Source organism: Hydractinia symbiolongicarpus, chromosome 12 (assembly GCF_029227915.1).
Source record: "Hydractinia symbiolongicarpus strain clone_291-10 chromosome 12, HSymV2.1, whole genome shotgun sequence".
Classification (NCBI taxonomy): domain Eukaryota; kingdom Metazoa; phylum Cnidaria; class Hydrozoa; order Anthoathecata; family Hydractiniidae; genus Hydractinia; species Hydractinia symbiolongicarpus.
This window is the reverse complement of record NC_079886.1, coordinates 24,821,755-24,836,702: the sequence shown is the minus strand read 5'-3', so window position 1 is coordinate 24,836,702 and position 14,948 is coordinate 24,821,755. Positions and strand designations below refer to the sequence as shown.

At 32.1% G+C, this 14,948-nt stretch overlaps 1 protein-coding gene across 3 annotated transcripts; it reads left to right on the top strand.

Moving 5' to 3' along the window:
• The first annotated feature begins 164 nt into the window (after positions 1–164).
• LOC130621695 (rac GTPase-activating protein 1-like) lies at positions 165–13,511 on the top strand. 3 transcript variants are annotated; one of them, XM_057437025.1, is made up of 25 exons: positions 165–420; positions 503–603; positions 4,443–4,483; positions 4,761–4,821; positions 5,179–5,348; positions 5,484–5,553; positions 6,427–6,483; positions 6,595–6,639; positions 6,795–6,833; positions 7,227–7,268; positions 7,372–7,531; positions 7,611–7,671; positions 7,929–8,006; positions 8,153–8,209; positions 8,565–8,628; positions 8,710–8,760; positions 8,852–8,897; positions 8,995–9,083; positions 9,514–9,573; positions 10,106–10,170; positions 11,260–11,320; positions 11,414–11,525; positions 11,728–11,966; positions 12,118–12,335; positions 12,686–13,511. In XM_057437025.1, the coding sequence occupies exons 1-25, from the start codon at positions 255–257 to the stop codon at positions 12,738–12,740; spliced, it is 2,208 nt and encodes a 735-aa protein (XP_057293008.1). In that variant the 5' UTR covers positions 165–254; the 3' UTR covers positions 12,741–13,511. The 3 variants fall into 3 exon arrangements, with proteins under 3 accessions (XP_057293008.1, XP_057293009.1, XP_057293010.1); XM_057437026.1 differs by lacking the exon at positions 7,227–7,268 and having other exon boundaries at positions 166–420; XM_057437027.1 differs by lacking the exon at positions 7,929–8,006 and having other exon boundaries at positions 166–420.
• The last annotated feature ends 1,437 nt before the right edge of the window (positions 13,512–14,948 follow it).

Genomic DNA, 14,948 nt, shown 5'->3' with positions numbered 1-14,948 from the left:
AAGACAACATTAGATTTATTATGCATGGTCACACTGTTGTAAAATAATTTAATAAGTGAGCAATGTAAATCCAAAAACCTATATATCCTTTATGCAACAAAAAACATTTTTAAAATTGAAACAAATAAAATATTTAAAAAATGTAAAGATTTTAATGCCATTTCTTGAAAAATAACAGTGTAAAACAAATTTTAAGTTGCTAAACATTAATTTGGAATTACGGGTTTGTGCGGCCAGATTTGGCTTAATTCAAAATGAAAAAAATTCAAAGATCAAACAGTATAAAGGAGGCGAATGCAAAATCAGGAAATCGGTTTGAAAAGGGAAAAAATCAACCTGTAGAGATGTCAAGTGCTGTCATAAAGAAATATGATGAACTTATAAGATGCACTAATGTTTTAACTGAAGGAATAGAATCTGGTGAGTTTACTAATTTGAGAATCTTTACATTTGACAACATTACACTGAGCCAAATGTAAATTTTATTAATTTAAAACTTTAGAATTTCTCAGATTTGTGTCCCATCAAGACGAATGCAGAAAAAAATGGCTAACTGCAGAGGAAGAGAACCATGATATGAAGAAGTACATGGCAAAATACAAGGTATAGCTAGTTAAATTATTTAAAACGCCAGCCTTTCTAATTCAAAATTGCATACTTAAAAATATCATGTCATTTTGTTTTGTGACTGAATTTAGACAGGAAATGCAAGAATGCAAACTAACTTGAATAAAAGCAACATTGGCCAAAAATTTGTCAAAGTTTGTTAAGAATTTTTTTGATACATCCTAGCCCACCTTGGAAATTGTCGACAACGTGAATAGCTAAAAACACTCACATTCATAACAGTGCACTGCACTTTCCCACCTCCTTATCTTAACGTCAATCTTTCACAAAAGAAAAATTGTTTTTTGTGAAAACTTAAGTGCAACATAAAGAGATTCATGCATATCTCAAGATACTAAATTTACAACCGTCTATTCTTGAGGTCGGAATGTTCTCCTTCGTTGCTCTCCGATGGGGTACAAGTGGACTTTTCACGGTCAAACCTTCACAGTAGCAACCTTAATTAAACAGAATTTACAAGCAAAACGGCGTTAAAATGTCGCAAAATGGCATTAAAATGTCGCAAAATGGCAAAAATTAAGCAGTATCTAAAACATATTAAAGATTTCTCTAAAAAAAGAATAAACCTTTACGATAATTCGGGAAAACTAACACTTCATCGCAGCTTATTTTGCGACCAGAGGAGGTAAATTTGTTATCTCTCAAATAAATGTAACTTTCAAAATAAATAAATTGCGCAATGAAGTAAAATTATCTTTATATTTTTTTATTTCCCTCTGCGAATTGTCGCAATAAAACATCTTTATAACCATAGAAAGTCATCCCATTTACACAATGTCAAACTATCGTCACAATCCTTATTTGAATTCGAAAAAAAGACTCACCTTCCTAAGAGAAAATTATAACGCTTTTAAAAATGGAAAACCTGTCAGGTGTAACTTCAATGCCACAAGTAGCGGCATGTGAGTAAAAACTTCAAAACTCTTTTTCTCAATGTTTATTTTTTAATAAAATGGTATCTACATTTGAACTTTCTCTTACAAAACTAAATAACTTCTGTGTAGGACAGCTGTTTTGAAATAAAGCTACAATAATATATCTAAAAAGGGTTTTTTAATTTTTTTGTAAAAACTAGTTAAATTTTTTTACAGACGCTTATGCAAAAGAAAACAAGTTGAAAAAGTAGCATTTGGAGAAATATGAAATAGTAAGAAAACTATAAAATTTTGAACAAAATAGTAAAAGCCCTTTTAGATGCAGCCCAGCTAGGAAAAATGGTCAAAATATTTTGAAAAAAAACTCAGCCGTTTTGTAAGAGAAACATCAGTTAGGAGAGACTTCAGTAACTTTTGTATACACCTAAACTCAAACGACCTAATATATTTCCAAAAAAATTATATCACTCAACTGATTGCAAAGGTGAGATTATAGAGAATGAAGTATTTCCAGCTTCAATGATGTACAACAGTGGCTCGTTAGAGATAGTTAAGAACTTCTGTTACTTAGAAGATATGTTGGGCAGTGAAGGGGGTGTTGGAAGAAGTGTTACTTGCCTGCTTGAAAAAAGTTCAGAGAGTTACTTCCTTTGTTCACTAGCAGAGTCTTGTCAATTGAGTTAAAAGGTAGGTTGTATGAGGCCTGTGTAAGAAGTGTTATGTTGTACGGTAGTGAGACATGGGCAGTGAAGCAGGAAGATCTTGACCGTTTAGAAAGGAATGATATGAGAATGGTTAGGTGGATGTGTAACGCCAGTCTGAGAGACAGAAAGAGTTCAGATGAGCTAAGAAGCAGGCTAAGTATCCGTAGAATTAAAGATGTTATCCAGATTGAATTGGCTGGGGCACTTAGAAAGAATAATTGGGTAAGAAAGTGTAGAGACTTGATAGTTCCTGGGACAAAGCCCAGAGGCAGACCAAGAAAGACTTAGCAGGAGGTTATAAGGACAGACTTATACAGAGGAAGTTGAGTTTAGATCTAACACAGTCCAGATCAGATTGGAAGAGGTTCATTAATATACCCCGTCCAACCCATGCTAGCACAGAAAACGGATGTTAAGCCGAGAATGATGAGAAAAATAAGAGCTTCCAAAATATCTATATATCAGGTTATAAAAATGTTATTGAGAGATGATATTTGGATTCCAAAAATGATGCACACTTTCCTTTACACTCGCCTCAAACTAGTGTTTAGTCCAGTGGAAAAGTGTACTATAGATACAGAATAAAAAAACAGCGAAATTAACCATAAAATTCATTCTTCTTTTCGCCAAAACTTTTTGTTAACAATTCCATTCAAGCAGGAATATATAAAAGAGATATGTTTTTCATATAACAGTAGACACTCGCCCAAGGAAATAATAAAAGTTAATTACCGTCACACCGTCACACAAAGGTTTTTATGAGAACAATAAATAAATTAACCATGACTTTTTTAAAACAAAAATTTTAAATTGATTTGATAAAGCACACAAAAGACAGAATAAAAATAAAAGTTTAGCAAAAGTGACATGTTGCTGCGCCTGTTTCTTTAGAAAAAACAACACATTCACTTTTTGCCTGCTACAGACACACGGAACTGGCGTATTATTATATAGACAGGCTAATACTACTATTGATTTGTTGTTCAATTGAAAAAATCATGCCCTCCACAAGCAAAAAGGCCCTCACGCAACGAAAATAGCACATTGTTTACAGAGAGCATAGCTATATAACAAAGCATAAAATGTATAACTCTGACTGAATAAACAACATCAATCTTCAACTGAATCATTTAAAACAGTTTCACATCAAATTAAATTGTGGGGAAAAAAACAATTTTTATTTAATTAATATGTTTTCTCGCCAGGGGTTTTTTTTTTTGGTAAAAAAGAAATGTTGATATTCTCAAACAAACTTTAAAAAATTAAAAAAGTAGAGCCAAAGCATAAAATATCACATTAAGAAAATTAAATTTACAAAAAAATAATAAATCTGGACACTATAATCAAAATCATGGCAATTTTAGGTATATCTACATTATATTATTGGCAAAGTATAAGTGCATCTTTTGTGCATGAATTTCCATTGCCCTTATTGTAACTACTTATGACTTTAGTTTTAGTGTAATGATTTGACAATGAAAGAATTGACTTGACCAGCCATTTTAAATTCCTGGTTGTTCCCGATGACCCTAGACTCCCACTACCATCTTATCAATGTTAACCATGGTAACATGAGTGTGAATGCCACTAAAAGGCTGTGAAGGATGCTGTTTAGCAAATTATTTCCAAAAGGCAAAACAGCACTTTCAAGTCCATTGAATATAATGTAGACAGTGTCGGTGTTTATTTAAACATGGTCTAATGAAGACAAAGTCTAAATTAAACATAGTTGTGTGTTTTTGAAAATATGTATGGTCCTCAAAGCCGACTTAGCATGTTGATAAGTTGGAAAAAACCCTGGAAAAATAAAAAGCTCCAAGCACAAAATTATTGTCATTTTTTCTTTTCTTTTGAATGCTAATGGTAATGAATCTTTATACACTTCACCAATCAGTTAAATCCTTTTACATTTAAGAAACAAACTTTAAGAGATACTAGCATAAACAAAGTAATGTCATATATAATGATATGTTTTGAATTATGTACATGCAATAATTCGTATTGGCATTGTAAAAAAAAACTGTATAAAAAACTAGTACAACATTTGAAAAATCATAACTTACTGATCAGGCCTTTATTTATATTCTTCTGCAATATAAATCACTTATGAAATCATAAACAATTCAGTGAACATTTTTAGAGCAATAGCTGCTGTTTGCATGTTAGGTTAGTGGTATATTGTGGTGCCTAAAGTAAAGTTGTTTGTACCTGGAAATTTACATTTGTTTGTATTTAGGCTGACAAAGACACTCTAGAAGTTAAATTGAAAATGGCGAGGTATGTATTGTGTTATTCTTTTCTTAAAGTAAAAACAAAGAAGAAGAAAAGTGCAGACCAATACTAATATATAATACGCTTATAAAAGTATAATATACAATATAATACTTTTATAAGCAGTTAACAAGTTAAGTATGCACAAAATCTAATTGTTGAGAAGATTTACCTTTTGGTAGCTTACTTTTCATTTGCAATATTTTGATGAAAATTACTTTCTGTAATGCAACTGTTGTGAATGTATGGGTTGTAAAAGTCAGTTTTCCATTGTAACATTTAGACACCAACTTGATGCAGAAATGAAAAAACGTCTCAAGGCTGAGCAATCAGTTGACCATATGGTAATAATGCATTCTTACTTTTAAGATAACTTTTTGGAATTAAAAAACAAGCATCTCAAAAGATTTAATTAAGTATTTAATTCTGTTGCTTTAATTATAAAAAAAAATCACAAATGTAATCGACTTCTGCAGAGCAGGCCACCTAAAATAAATGTTTTAGCAACAATGCAGAAGTTTTACATTAAGTGATTAGACCTAAACTAAAACTTGGAAAATAGAGAGACATTGAAATACAGGAACTGCTGTGACCTCAGTTATAAAAGGTTTTTTTTTTACAGTTGTAAAAATGTGATACTGTGAGGTTAAGTGCTTCAGCATAAACTTTTGTCACATCCTGCTTTACATTGTATGTTTTAGGCACGACAATTACAACTTATCAAAGAACTGTTACTGGATAAAGACAGTGTTAGTCAATTAAGCAGTGCCGACAAACAAGCTTTGGCACAGTCCATTCATCAATACAATACAACATCTCATTTGCAAGATTATGAGGGGAAGTCTGGTCAAGCAGACTTGCTTAATCAGAGGTAAAATTGTATTAAAATTATGGGTTATATTAGTTTCTACTGTTAATATAGTATCTAAATATATATTTTTTTTACTTTGGCAATATTCGTCAGCACCAATGCATCTAAATTTGGTGTTTTTTTCTTTGTTTTTAGCTATACCCTAGATGAATCTTCGTTTGACCTACCTGCATCAGAGTATGATAATACAGAAGATGACATACTGGTAGGAGCAGGAAGATGAACTTTTGTTTTTAAAGCATATTTTATTCAGTTTGCATATTAATTTGTAGCAGTTATATTTTTATATTTTATATAGTTTTGTGACAGTTTAAATTTCACCTAATAGATTTGAAGTTTTAGTTCTCCTGTTGCAGTGTGAACTTGTTTTGTCATCCTCTTTGTTATCACAAAGTAGTTAGCTTAACGTTTGCAAAAAAGAAATTAATAATAATAATCAAGTGTATCTTGAATATGTTGTTATAAATTGCTGGAAAGAATTTTGTTGTTGTTAGTCTAGAAATTATAAATTATATCCAGAGAATTTTTCTGTGAATTAGCATGGTTCCAAGCATGCAGCAGATAGTAAAACACTGGTAAAGTAATGGGTGGTATAGTAACTTTGTCATTAATAGCTAAAATTTACTTGTTGTGTGTGGTTGGAGCCTTGTTAATACAAATAAACAAAAATTGTAAAATGTTTGTGGAAGGAATAAAATACTTTTACTGGAATTGTTTTACATCTGCTGCATTCTTGATACCCTGTGTTTGTCCTAAAATAAATATATATATAAGTGAAGATTAACCTATCAGTAACAAAATAGAATTTATCTTAATTAAGTATGGTAGTGTTGTTAAGTATAGAATTGACTTAGAATAAATAAGTGTAGTAGTTACAAAATAATCTAAATATCAGTAATTAGGCTAGACTTTAAAATAATCTTGTTTTCTGTTACTGTTTCAGTCACAATTTATACTGTTTTATTTATTTAGTTATTTTTTAAAGTTTTTTTTAGTCCAGCTTTATGATTGAATCTTTGAAATTGACTTAATGGTATTCTAAATTTTTTCTGTCATTTTTTAATGCAAATTATTTTAGGATTATACTGGAGGATCAATTCTTGGAAATGGTGACAGAAGAAAATCTCACAAAAGGGTATAGCTTTAGAAAACTTTTTTATATAAGAAATTAAAATAAAATTCCCTTGATATAATTTCTTTTTCATGATGAAAAGTATGGCTTTTTATGTCAACACATTTATTTTAGGGGCGTCCTTCGGCTCCATTACTTGGACCTGATGAAACTTCAGAGGTTTGTTTATCCCTCGTTGTTCTTTTGTTAGAAGATTTTGTGGTTTCGTTGTTGTTGTTGTTTTCAGAAAACTGAAAAATGTGTAATATACTATGCTCAAATTGTTATTTTTGTGTTTTCTTGAAAAGGTATTTTGTAATTAAATTCCTTTTTAGGACACCGACTATTCAAAGCGTGTCAGAGTGACTGAAGAAGTATGCATATATATTATTATTAAAAGTCTTATATATAGTTATCATCCCATTCCTAACAAATGGCCAGATTTACTTTCAATAAATAAATACTTTTTTTTATATTCTTCAAATATATATAAGCTACAGTATGTGGAGGCGGAAAGATAAGTATTGTTGAGCAATGTTGAATTCTTCCGTTTTCACATCAGAAATTTTCATATGCAATCATTTTGCATAAATGCTGTGTTGGTCTACTCTAACTTTGGATTTGCTAGTTGCTTTATAAAAAAATAGCCCAGTTATATTAGTTTTTATAACTATGCTTACAAAATTTCTTATTGGTGAAAATTGGTAGCTTTGATCAGCTGTAGCTCAGTCTAATTTAAATTTTAAGAATTAATTTATTATTTTTAGAATAGATTGCAGAGTCATAATAGAAGAAAGAGATACTTTCAGGTTTAGCGTTAATAAGTCTGAAGTGGTATCGTAGTGCAGTGTAGTTATGCAATGCATTCTCAAACTGCAAAACTTGTTTTTGATAGAAGCGTAAATTTCTTAGGTGCATAAGACCATTGAAACACACGTTCAAGTTAATTCAACTAGTCCTTCAAAATATATGCCACCCACAGAGCGTTTGGATCGTGACTTCTCTCGTCCTCCAGTGCAAAAAGATAGGAGGCCACCTACAAGACAACATCTTAAAGAGTCTGCCAGCTCAAGTAAGAATGTTGGCACATTCTGCTTTCTGTTCTAAAGGTTTTATAATCTTTGATTGTAATAATCAATCTTTTTTTGTAGGTGAAGTTACTACTGATTTTGAAATGGGTGGTTATAACAAGGAAAATGCCTCGACTCCAAGGTAATTGCAAAAGATAATAATCAGGATTGCAGAATAAGCTGTAGTCTCATTTATTTCCCTGTTAGAAATTACCCTGTTCAAGAACAATCAGTTATCACCACCACCACCACCGCATACCCAAAGCAATCATGAAAAAATTGTATAAATGGATGTTTTAATAGCCAAATGATAAAACGTTTATAATCCGTAATCGTTTGATTTTTCAATCAACTCTTAATTTATAATTGTTCTTACCATATAATTTCACTTCTATGTAGAAGACCATCATTTACGCTAACACGTCATCAACAGCATACACAACAGCAACATCACTTACAAGTACAGCAACCCAAAAAGTATGACGTGACCTTGAAATTCTGCACAACGCACATATCAGCACTAATCATAACACTAATTGACACCACATATTACCATACCTTCATTTTCTTTCTTTCTGATTATGATTCATTAACTTCGGTAAAAATGTATTCTTGTATCATAGAACAATGACGAAACAAAACACAGTTCCTAATCTATATCCAAGTCTAGAAAGCCTCGGGTAAGCATCCACATAGTCACTATACCTTACCTCCTTAAGACTCTTTACTTTTTAATTTTGAAAACTTGCCTCAAATCCGGTAGATTTTTTAACAATTTTTAAATTTTAGTTTTAAAACTTGCCATTGTTTTCATTTTCAAACTGCATAGAAATACTACATGAGTACAGAAGTAATTTGTTCTTTACTCCTGTTATGATCTATAAAATCTCCTCACTTTTTTTATAAAAAATGCCATATTTCATCAATATAACTCAATTTAACCCTGAATATGCTGCACTAAATTTCTAACGTCATTTTTTGTTTGTATGCGTGGCTGAAAGAGCTAACTTTTTAACCATTAATTCTTTACTTCAGTTCTCCTGCTTCCAAAACAAAGTTCAACACACTAAGCACTCCAAAATCTGCGAGAAAGGAATTGGTAAGTGTTTTTTACCAGCACAAAATAAACAAATCACCATGTATTCCTGTCTTAAATCAATTTTATTTTAAAATCATTTAGGCTCATAACTTCGTCACCAAGATTGCAGTGCGAATGGAGTCTTGTACTCAGGTTTGTTAAAAATATTTATTTTTTTGCTGGACGCTTTCTTATTTTTCTTTAAATTGCCTGTAAATAATGATCTTTTGTTGATTGTTTTTAGTGTGGAAAAAAATTGCGTTTTGGAAGTTCCGTTGCCAAATGTAAAGGTTGGTTGGTTGATTGTTTTTGTCATTGTCATTGTTTTTTTTTTTTTCGTTGGTGTTCCACAAAACAGTTTTATTTGATGCATTGTTTATTTTATAGATTGTAAAGTTGTTTGTCATCCCGAATGCAAGGCAAACGTTCCAATGCCATGTTTTCCCACTAAAGACACACCTGGTGGAAAGAAAAAGGTGTGTATTTTGTTGCATTGTTGCCACCTTAAAACTCCTAATTCTCCTCAAAACTTCTCATTTCTCATTTTTTGAAAAATCCCCTAAAACTCCTCCAGAAGTAAATTTTTTTGACAGATTTCTCCTTAAATGGCCTTAGATTTTTTCTTGTCACATTACCAAAAGAAATAATACAGAAATAATTTGTTCTTCACTCGTGCCTTTACTGCCATCAAATATTTTGAATTTCTTTAGAAAAAAAAGCTTGAAAATTCTCATTAAAACTCCTTAAATCTCCTCAAATTTGACTCTATAAAAGAAGTGACAACCCCTTTAGAATCTAAAAAAGCATTTGCAACGCTTAAAATGTTTTTTCCACTATTTCAATTCTTTAACTACTGAAATCCATCATTTTTACCAAATGGAGAAACATAATTTCAATTTTTTCTAGGACGGAACTATCGAAATGTATGTATCTTCCAACGCTGATGTGAAAGTACCAACTTTAGTGGTATGTAATCATGCGCATTTTTCAATCTCTTTACGTTGTCTTTACTCATTTAGATCTGCTTGATGCCTGTCCTTTAATTTACCGCACTTCGTTTGTCTCGCTACTTGCGGTACCATTTTGCGCAGAGTTAGACAGAATGCAGCTATTATTATAGAGACTAGTCGTTAACCCGTGGAAAAATCCACGGAGTGCCCGTCCTTTATGTATACCGCATTACGTATGTCTCGCTACTTGAGGTGCCATCTTGCGCAGAGACAGACAGACGACGGCTATTATTATAGAGACTAGTCGTCAGCCGTGAAAAAGTCCACGGGTTCGCCCGTCCTTTAAATTTACCCGTCGCAACAAAGTGGACAAAAATATATCGCATTTGACATTTGTGTTTCCGTAGCACGTCTTTCTAACTCAGCGGGGCTCTGCGCAGAGACAGCCAATTTACGGCTATTATTAAAGAGACGGCTTGATCGAATTTTTTTCCCCTTTTAGTAAAAACTAATAATTTTTAATATCCTTGTTTTTTTTTTGCTCGCAGTCTCGTTGTGTTGAAGATATTGAAAGACGCGGACTCAAAGAACTGGGATTGTATCGTGTTCCAGGGTAAGTTTTTAATATTTTAAGGTTACTGTAAAGGAAACAATTTTTTTGCAAAAAATTCATGACATACAGAAAAAAAAATTCTCTTTCCAATGACATATTTTATATTCTATGAAAATATTTGGAACATCCCGCCTAAAGCCTTTTTAGAGGTGTTATATCCTGCACACCTTTGAAAAAATATGTGCAAAATGAGTTGAGCATATTTTTTGTAAAAATTATGCATAATATGGAATTCCCGTATAAAAATATGCATAATAATATTTTTTAGATAGTTTACTTTCACTATCGAATTAAAAAAAATCAAGTTAAGGAATATGCATATGAGCTTTCTTTTGTAAACCTGACTTCTGTCTGTTAATAATTCTGAACGCGTGCACGCATATTCAGCATAAAGAAAAAGTTCGCACTTCTATCATCTTTCTGCATACTCACTTCACACATTTTTATAACACCTACGAAAATCTTTAAAAACAAATATCTCGTTAATAAATTTTCGCATGCATGCTTTTACGTTTGTGGTCTCTTTTTCCGAAAGCTTCCTATTGGCTCATTGAAATTTTCGGTAATAAAAAGCTGAATAAATTATGCACAAAAGGTTCCCGGATTTTTTTGTATAAATTACTGATTAGCGAATTATGACGACAGAAAGAAAAAAATATGCATTTTTTTGAATGATAATATGTAATGACAAATAATTTCATAACGACGTTATTAGAAAAAAAAAACCCGGAAACCTTTTTGAATTTAATTTATGCTGAATATAATGGTGCGAAAACGAGAAGTCTGCGACCACGCCTTCGGAAAAAGAAGCCATTTTAAAACGTACGGTGAAAAAAAATTGGTGTGTATTTATTTCATTATATTTTGTTTTTGAAAAATTACCATCTCACGAAAATAACACCATTAAAAAAGTCTTTCATCAAGCATTCAGAAACAAAAAAACATAAAAAATATAAAAGTATTGATAAATTATAAGGGTTTTTCTGAGACTACTCATCAAGTGAGTTTTTCCATTTACAGTAACCTTAACAATAGAGGCCCTATGGTTCAGAATTGGGACTTTAAATTCTTTTTACATTTTTTTTTTAGTATGGACAAAGATGTTAAAGAATTAAAAGAAAAATTTTTAAGGGGAAAGACGCCTGATTTGGTAGGTCTCTATAATTTTTAAAGAGTTATCTTCCATAAATTTGTTGGAACTACCAGACCTAAACTTGCATGGATAATGTTTTGCACGTTTCAGGGTAAATACAGAGACGTACATGTTATCTGTGGTTGTCTAAAAGACTTTCTTCGCACTTTAAGCGAACCGCTTGTCACATATTATCTTCACGAATCATTTATGGTTGCTGCTGGTACGTTTTTAACTTTTTAAATTCGAACAATTTAAAAAGGTTTCAATATTTTTTTCAAACTTTTCAGACAATTGATATTTATATTAGCTGGTGGATAAATCCACGTGGTCGTTCCTCTTTTATTTACCGCATTGTGTGTGTCTCGTTAATTTTGTGTGACAGTCGTATACGGGTATTATAATATAGATTTTCTATTTTCCAGCGTTCAATGATGAAGATGATAGCCTAAGTGCTATGTATCAGTGTGTTAGTGAGTTACCACAAGCGAACAGAGACACACTAGCAGCTGTTATATTGCATTTACAAAAAGTTAGCCAGTCCACTGAAACACAAATGGGAATTACTAACTTGGCTAAAGTTTTTGGCCCGACCTTAGTTGGTCACCGCTCCTCAAATCCCACACACATGGAGATGTTGGAAGATATAAAGTCGCAACCCATTGTAAGTACAATGTTTATGCTGAAGTTAACTTTACATTACCTATCTTTTTTCCTCTTGTTAAGAGTGTCACGTCACAGTAAATAACCTTCAGTGTTTTGGATTTATATTTACATTTGTAATGTGTGCAGTACATCACATATGAACACTATAGGTTGTGACAAGACTGTTGGAAATGCCGTGTGATTACTGGCTGCAGTTTACAGGTAGTGCAACACTACACTCAAAAACGCCACCTTACAATCCGAATTACTTTACGCGTACGCCAACAACACCAGAATGCAAACCAGTGCCTAGTAGTTTGCTCGGTGCACTCGATGAGAACTCGCAATCAGTAAGAGCGAAGAAAACCTACAATGCAATGACTCCAAAGTAAGTGTTTACTTTGTTTATCAGGAATCGCATTCCTATATTAGTCTCATAATTTGGTGTCATAATGATGGGAATTTGCTAAATCCTTAAAACCTTGTAATCGGACTTGGTGACGTCAACTTTAATTCTGAATATTTCCATTTTTTGTCTAATTATGATATACTAACTAAAACAACATGTTCAGTTGTTAAATATTTCACTTCACATAAATTTGAATTTAGAATGTTTTGAAATACCATTATTGCGTTTGTATGCTTAAGGACCTTAAATATAGCAAAAATAATAAAAACGACAAAAAACATGGAGTAACATAAAATAAAAGACGATTAATTTCTCTCTTTTCGTTATAGGGTTGTCTCGAAAGATCCAAAGAGGAGCAGGCATTTCTTTAACTCGCCATCGTAGAAGAATTTGTCAGTGTTTTAATAAATATATATAGGCATTATGCAACGCTTGACTGGCAGATGGATGGAGAACTGAATAATAACTGTGCAGTTGTTTCACCATGTAGGTAGCTGAAGCTGTTAAAACCTAACAAAATTAGCGTTTTTAATAGATATTTTTATTATCAAGCCAATATTTAATAACTGTTATTTTTTAATTGTTTCCCTCTTTTATCTTATTATAAATTAAAAAAGACTCAAGTCTTCAGAACAAGATATACACTAACAAAGTAACTTGCCACTAACAATTGATTTTTGAATTTTGAGGAGATCGTAATCTCCACGTGTTTGAGTTTACATGGATATTAATATCTGTTCCTATCTCGGTGAACGTTCTTATTCCGATAAAAGTAAAGTAATTTTTCTAGTTATAAAATCCTCTCTTAACTAAATATTTTGATTTATTTTATTCTTTAATATTTCTTTTATAAACTATTCCTCAAAAGTCGATAATTGAGTCTCACTTCGGTTTTTTAATCGAGTTAATATGAATTGCGTGTGTTAGTGATATTCGGTATAATATTGTATAAATTTTTCTTGTACCGATCATTCCTAATAAATCCACATTTAGTTTCGCTAAAGGTGTTGTTCTTTTCTTGCGCTATTTTTTCCTTTCAAGCATACGAATGTGGTATCAATTGTTTTTTAGTCAGGAATCTTCGAAATAGTTTTTAAAATGTCAGGAGTAGTAGTAATTTCTCTGATAGAACAGAGAAATGTCAAAAAGTTTAGGCTGGATCAAGTAGAATTATTTTCATTTTTTAAATATTAGCAAGAATTAAATTTCTTAATTGCGTGGTTTTCATGTGTAAAAAGCATTGGAATAGGGATTTAAAATTCTTCGGAAATAGGTGATAATAGGAAACAATGGTCTGTGACTTTTTATTGCTTTTAAGGGGAAACAAATTAACGCTGCTTTTGGTCTATTTTCTGCCCTTTCTTACGCCGACCCTAATTCCGCCATCCTTCAAAAGATAACGCCAGGGCTGCCGTTAAATAGTAGGCCGATAAGAAATCCAAGGTTGCCAAAAAGTATTACTAACGCAAAATGTCTCAAAAATAAGGTATTTACACCCTTAATACAGCGGAAAATCTAAAAATTTGAATGTCGATTAAGATTGGGAAACACTTCTGCGCATTAAAAGAATTCTAAACAGTGATTGGTTGTTTACCAAATTTATCCGCTCAGTAAAAAACGTCGGCTGCATAAAATTTGAAAAATAAACTGGCGTGCGGACAAGTGCCTTAGTCGTCACCATTCCTCCGCGACATAAAAATGGTTAATTCAATATTATGAATAAAAAAATATTGCTTCGAAAATTCTTCCTGTATGATTTCCTTCCGCCGAAACTTTGATTGTTCTACAAATTCCTAACTCCCAGGAAACCACGACTAGCAGTGAAATGATTATTGGAATCTTAATTTAACGAACTGCTCAAAAGTTGAAACTCAAAAGATTCTTATTTCACGCAAAAACAGGACTCAAGAGTTAATTTCAAGGGTGCTAATGTACCGCAACATCAAACCCGCATAGACCTGGAAATTGTGAAAAAAGATTATTATAAATACCTTATCATTCATTTTCATTCACAGATTTTTATATCTGTATGTGTAGAAATTTTCGCCAGTGGAAGAATGAGCCAAAAGAAAGTACTTGTTGTTTGGAAATGGCGTTAGTCAGACTAAAATAATGTTTTGCCTTTTCGTTGACGTACTTTCATTTCGGAATATTCTTTGAAAGGGCTACGGAACGGCTGTTGGCTTTCGACTTTAGTGACTTACACGAAAGTCGAGCTGATGGCGGCGAAAAACAAAAATGGCTATTTTTCCGGCATGTATGTAATTTACAGACTCGAACATATAAAATATCTAGATTTTTTATCTTCTCCAGCTTGCTAAAATATTTCTTTCTAATATACTTTTCGAAAAAAAATATTGAGCCAGCAAGCAAAGTGCGCTGGTCTGTTCATTGCGCAAACGCGTTTGCTGGATTTTTATTAGTATGTGCGCGGGATATACGGAATGGGAACATTTTAACCGGTTCGTAGCCCTTTTAAACCTTTATATATGTCAACTACCACCCTTTATATCTCGACCGTAGTCGATCAATGGGCAACTTCGACACTAGGTTATGTTGTATCTTTATCTGGATGTCAGCAAGATGCCCCTA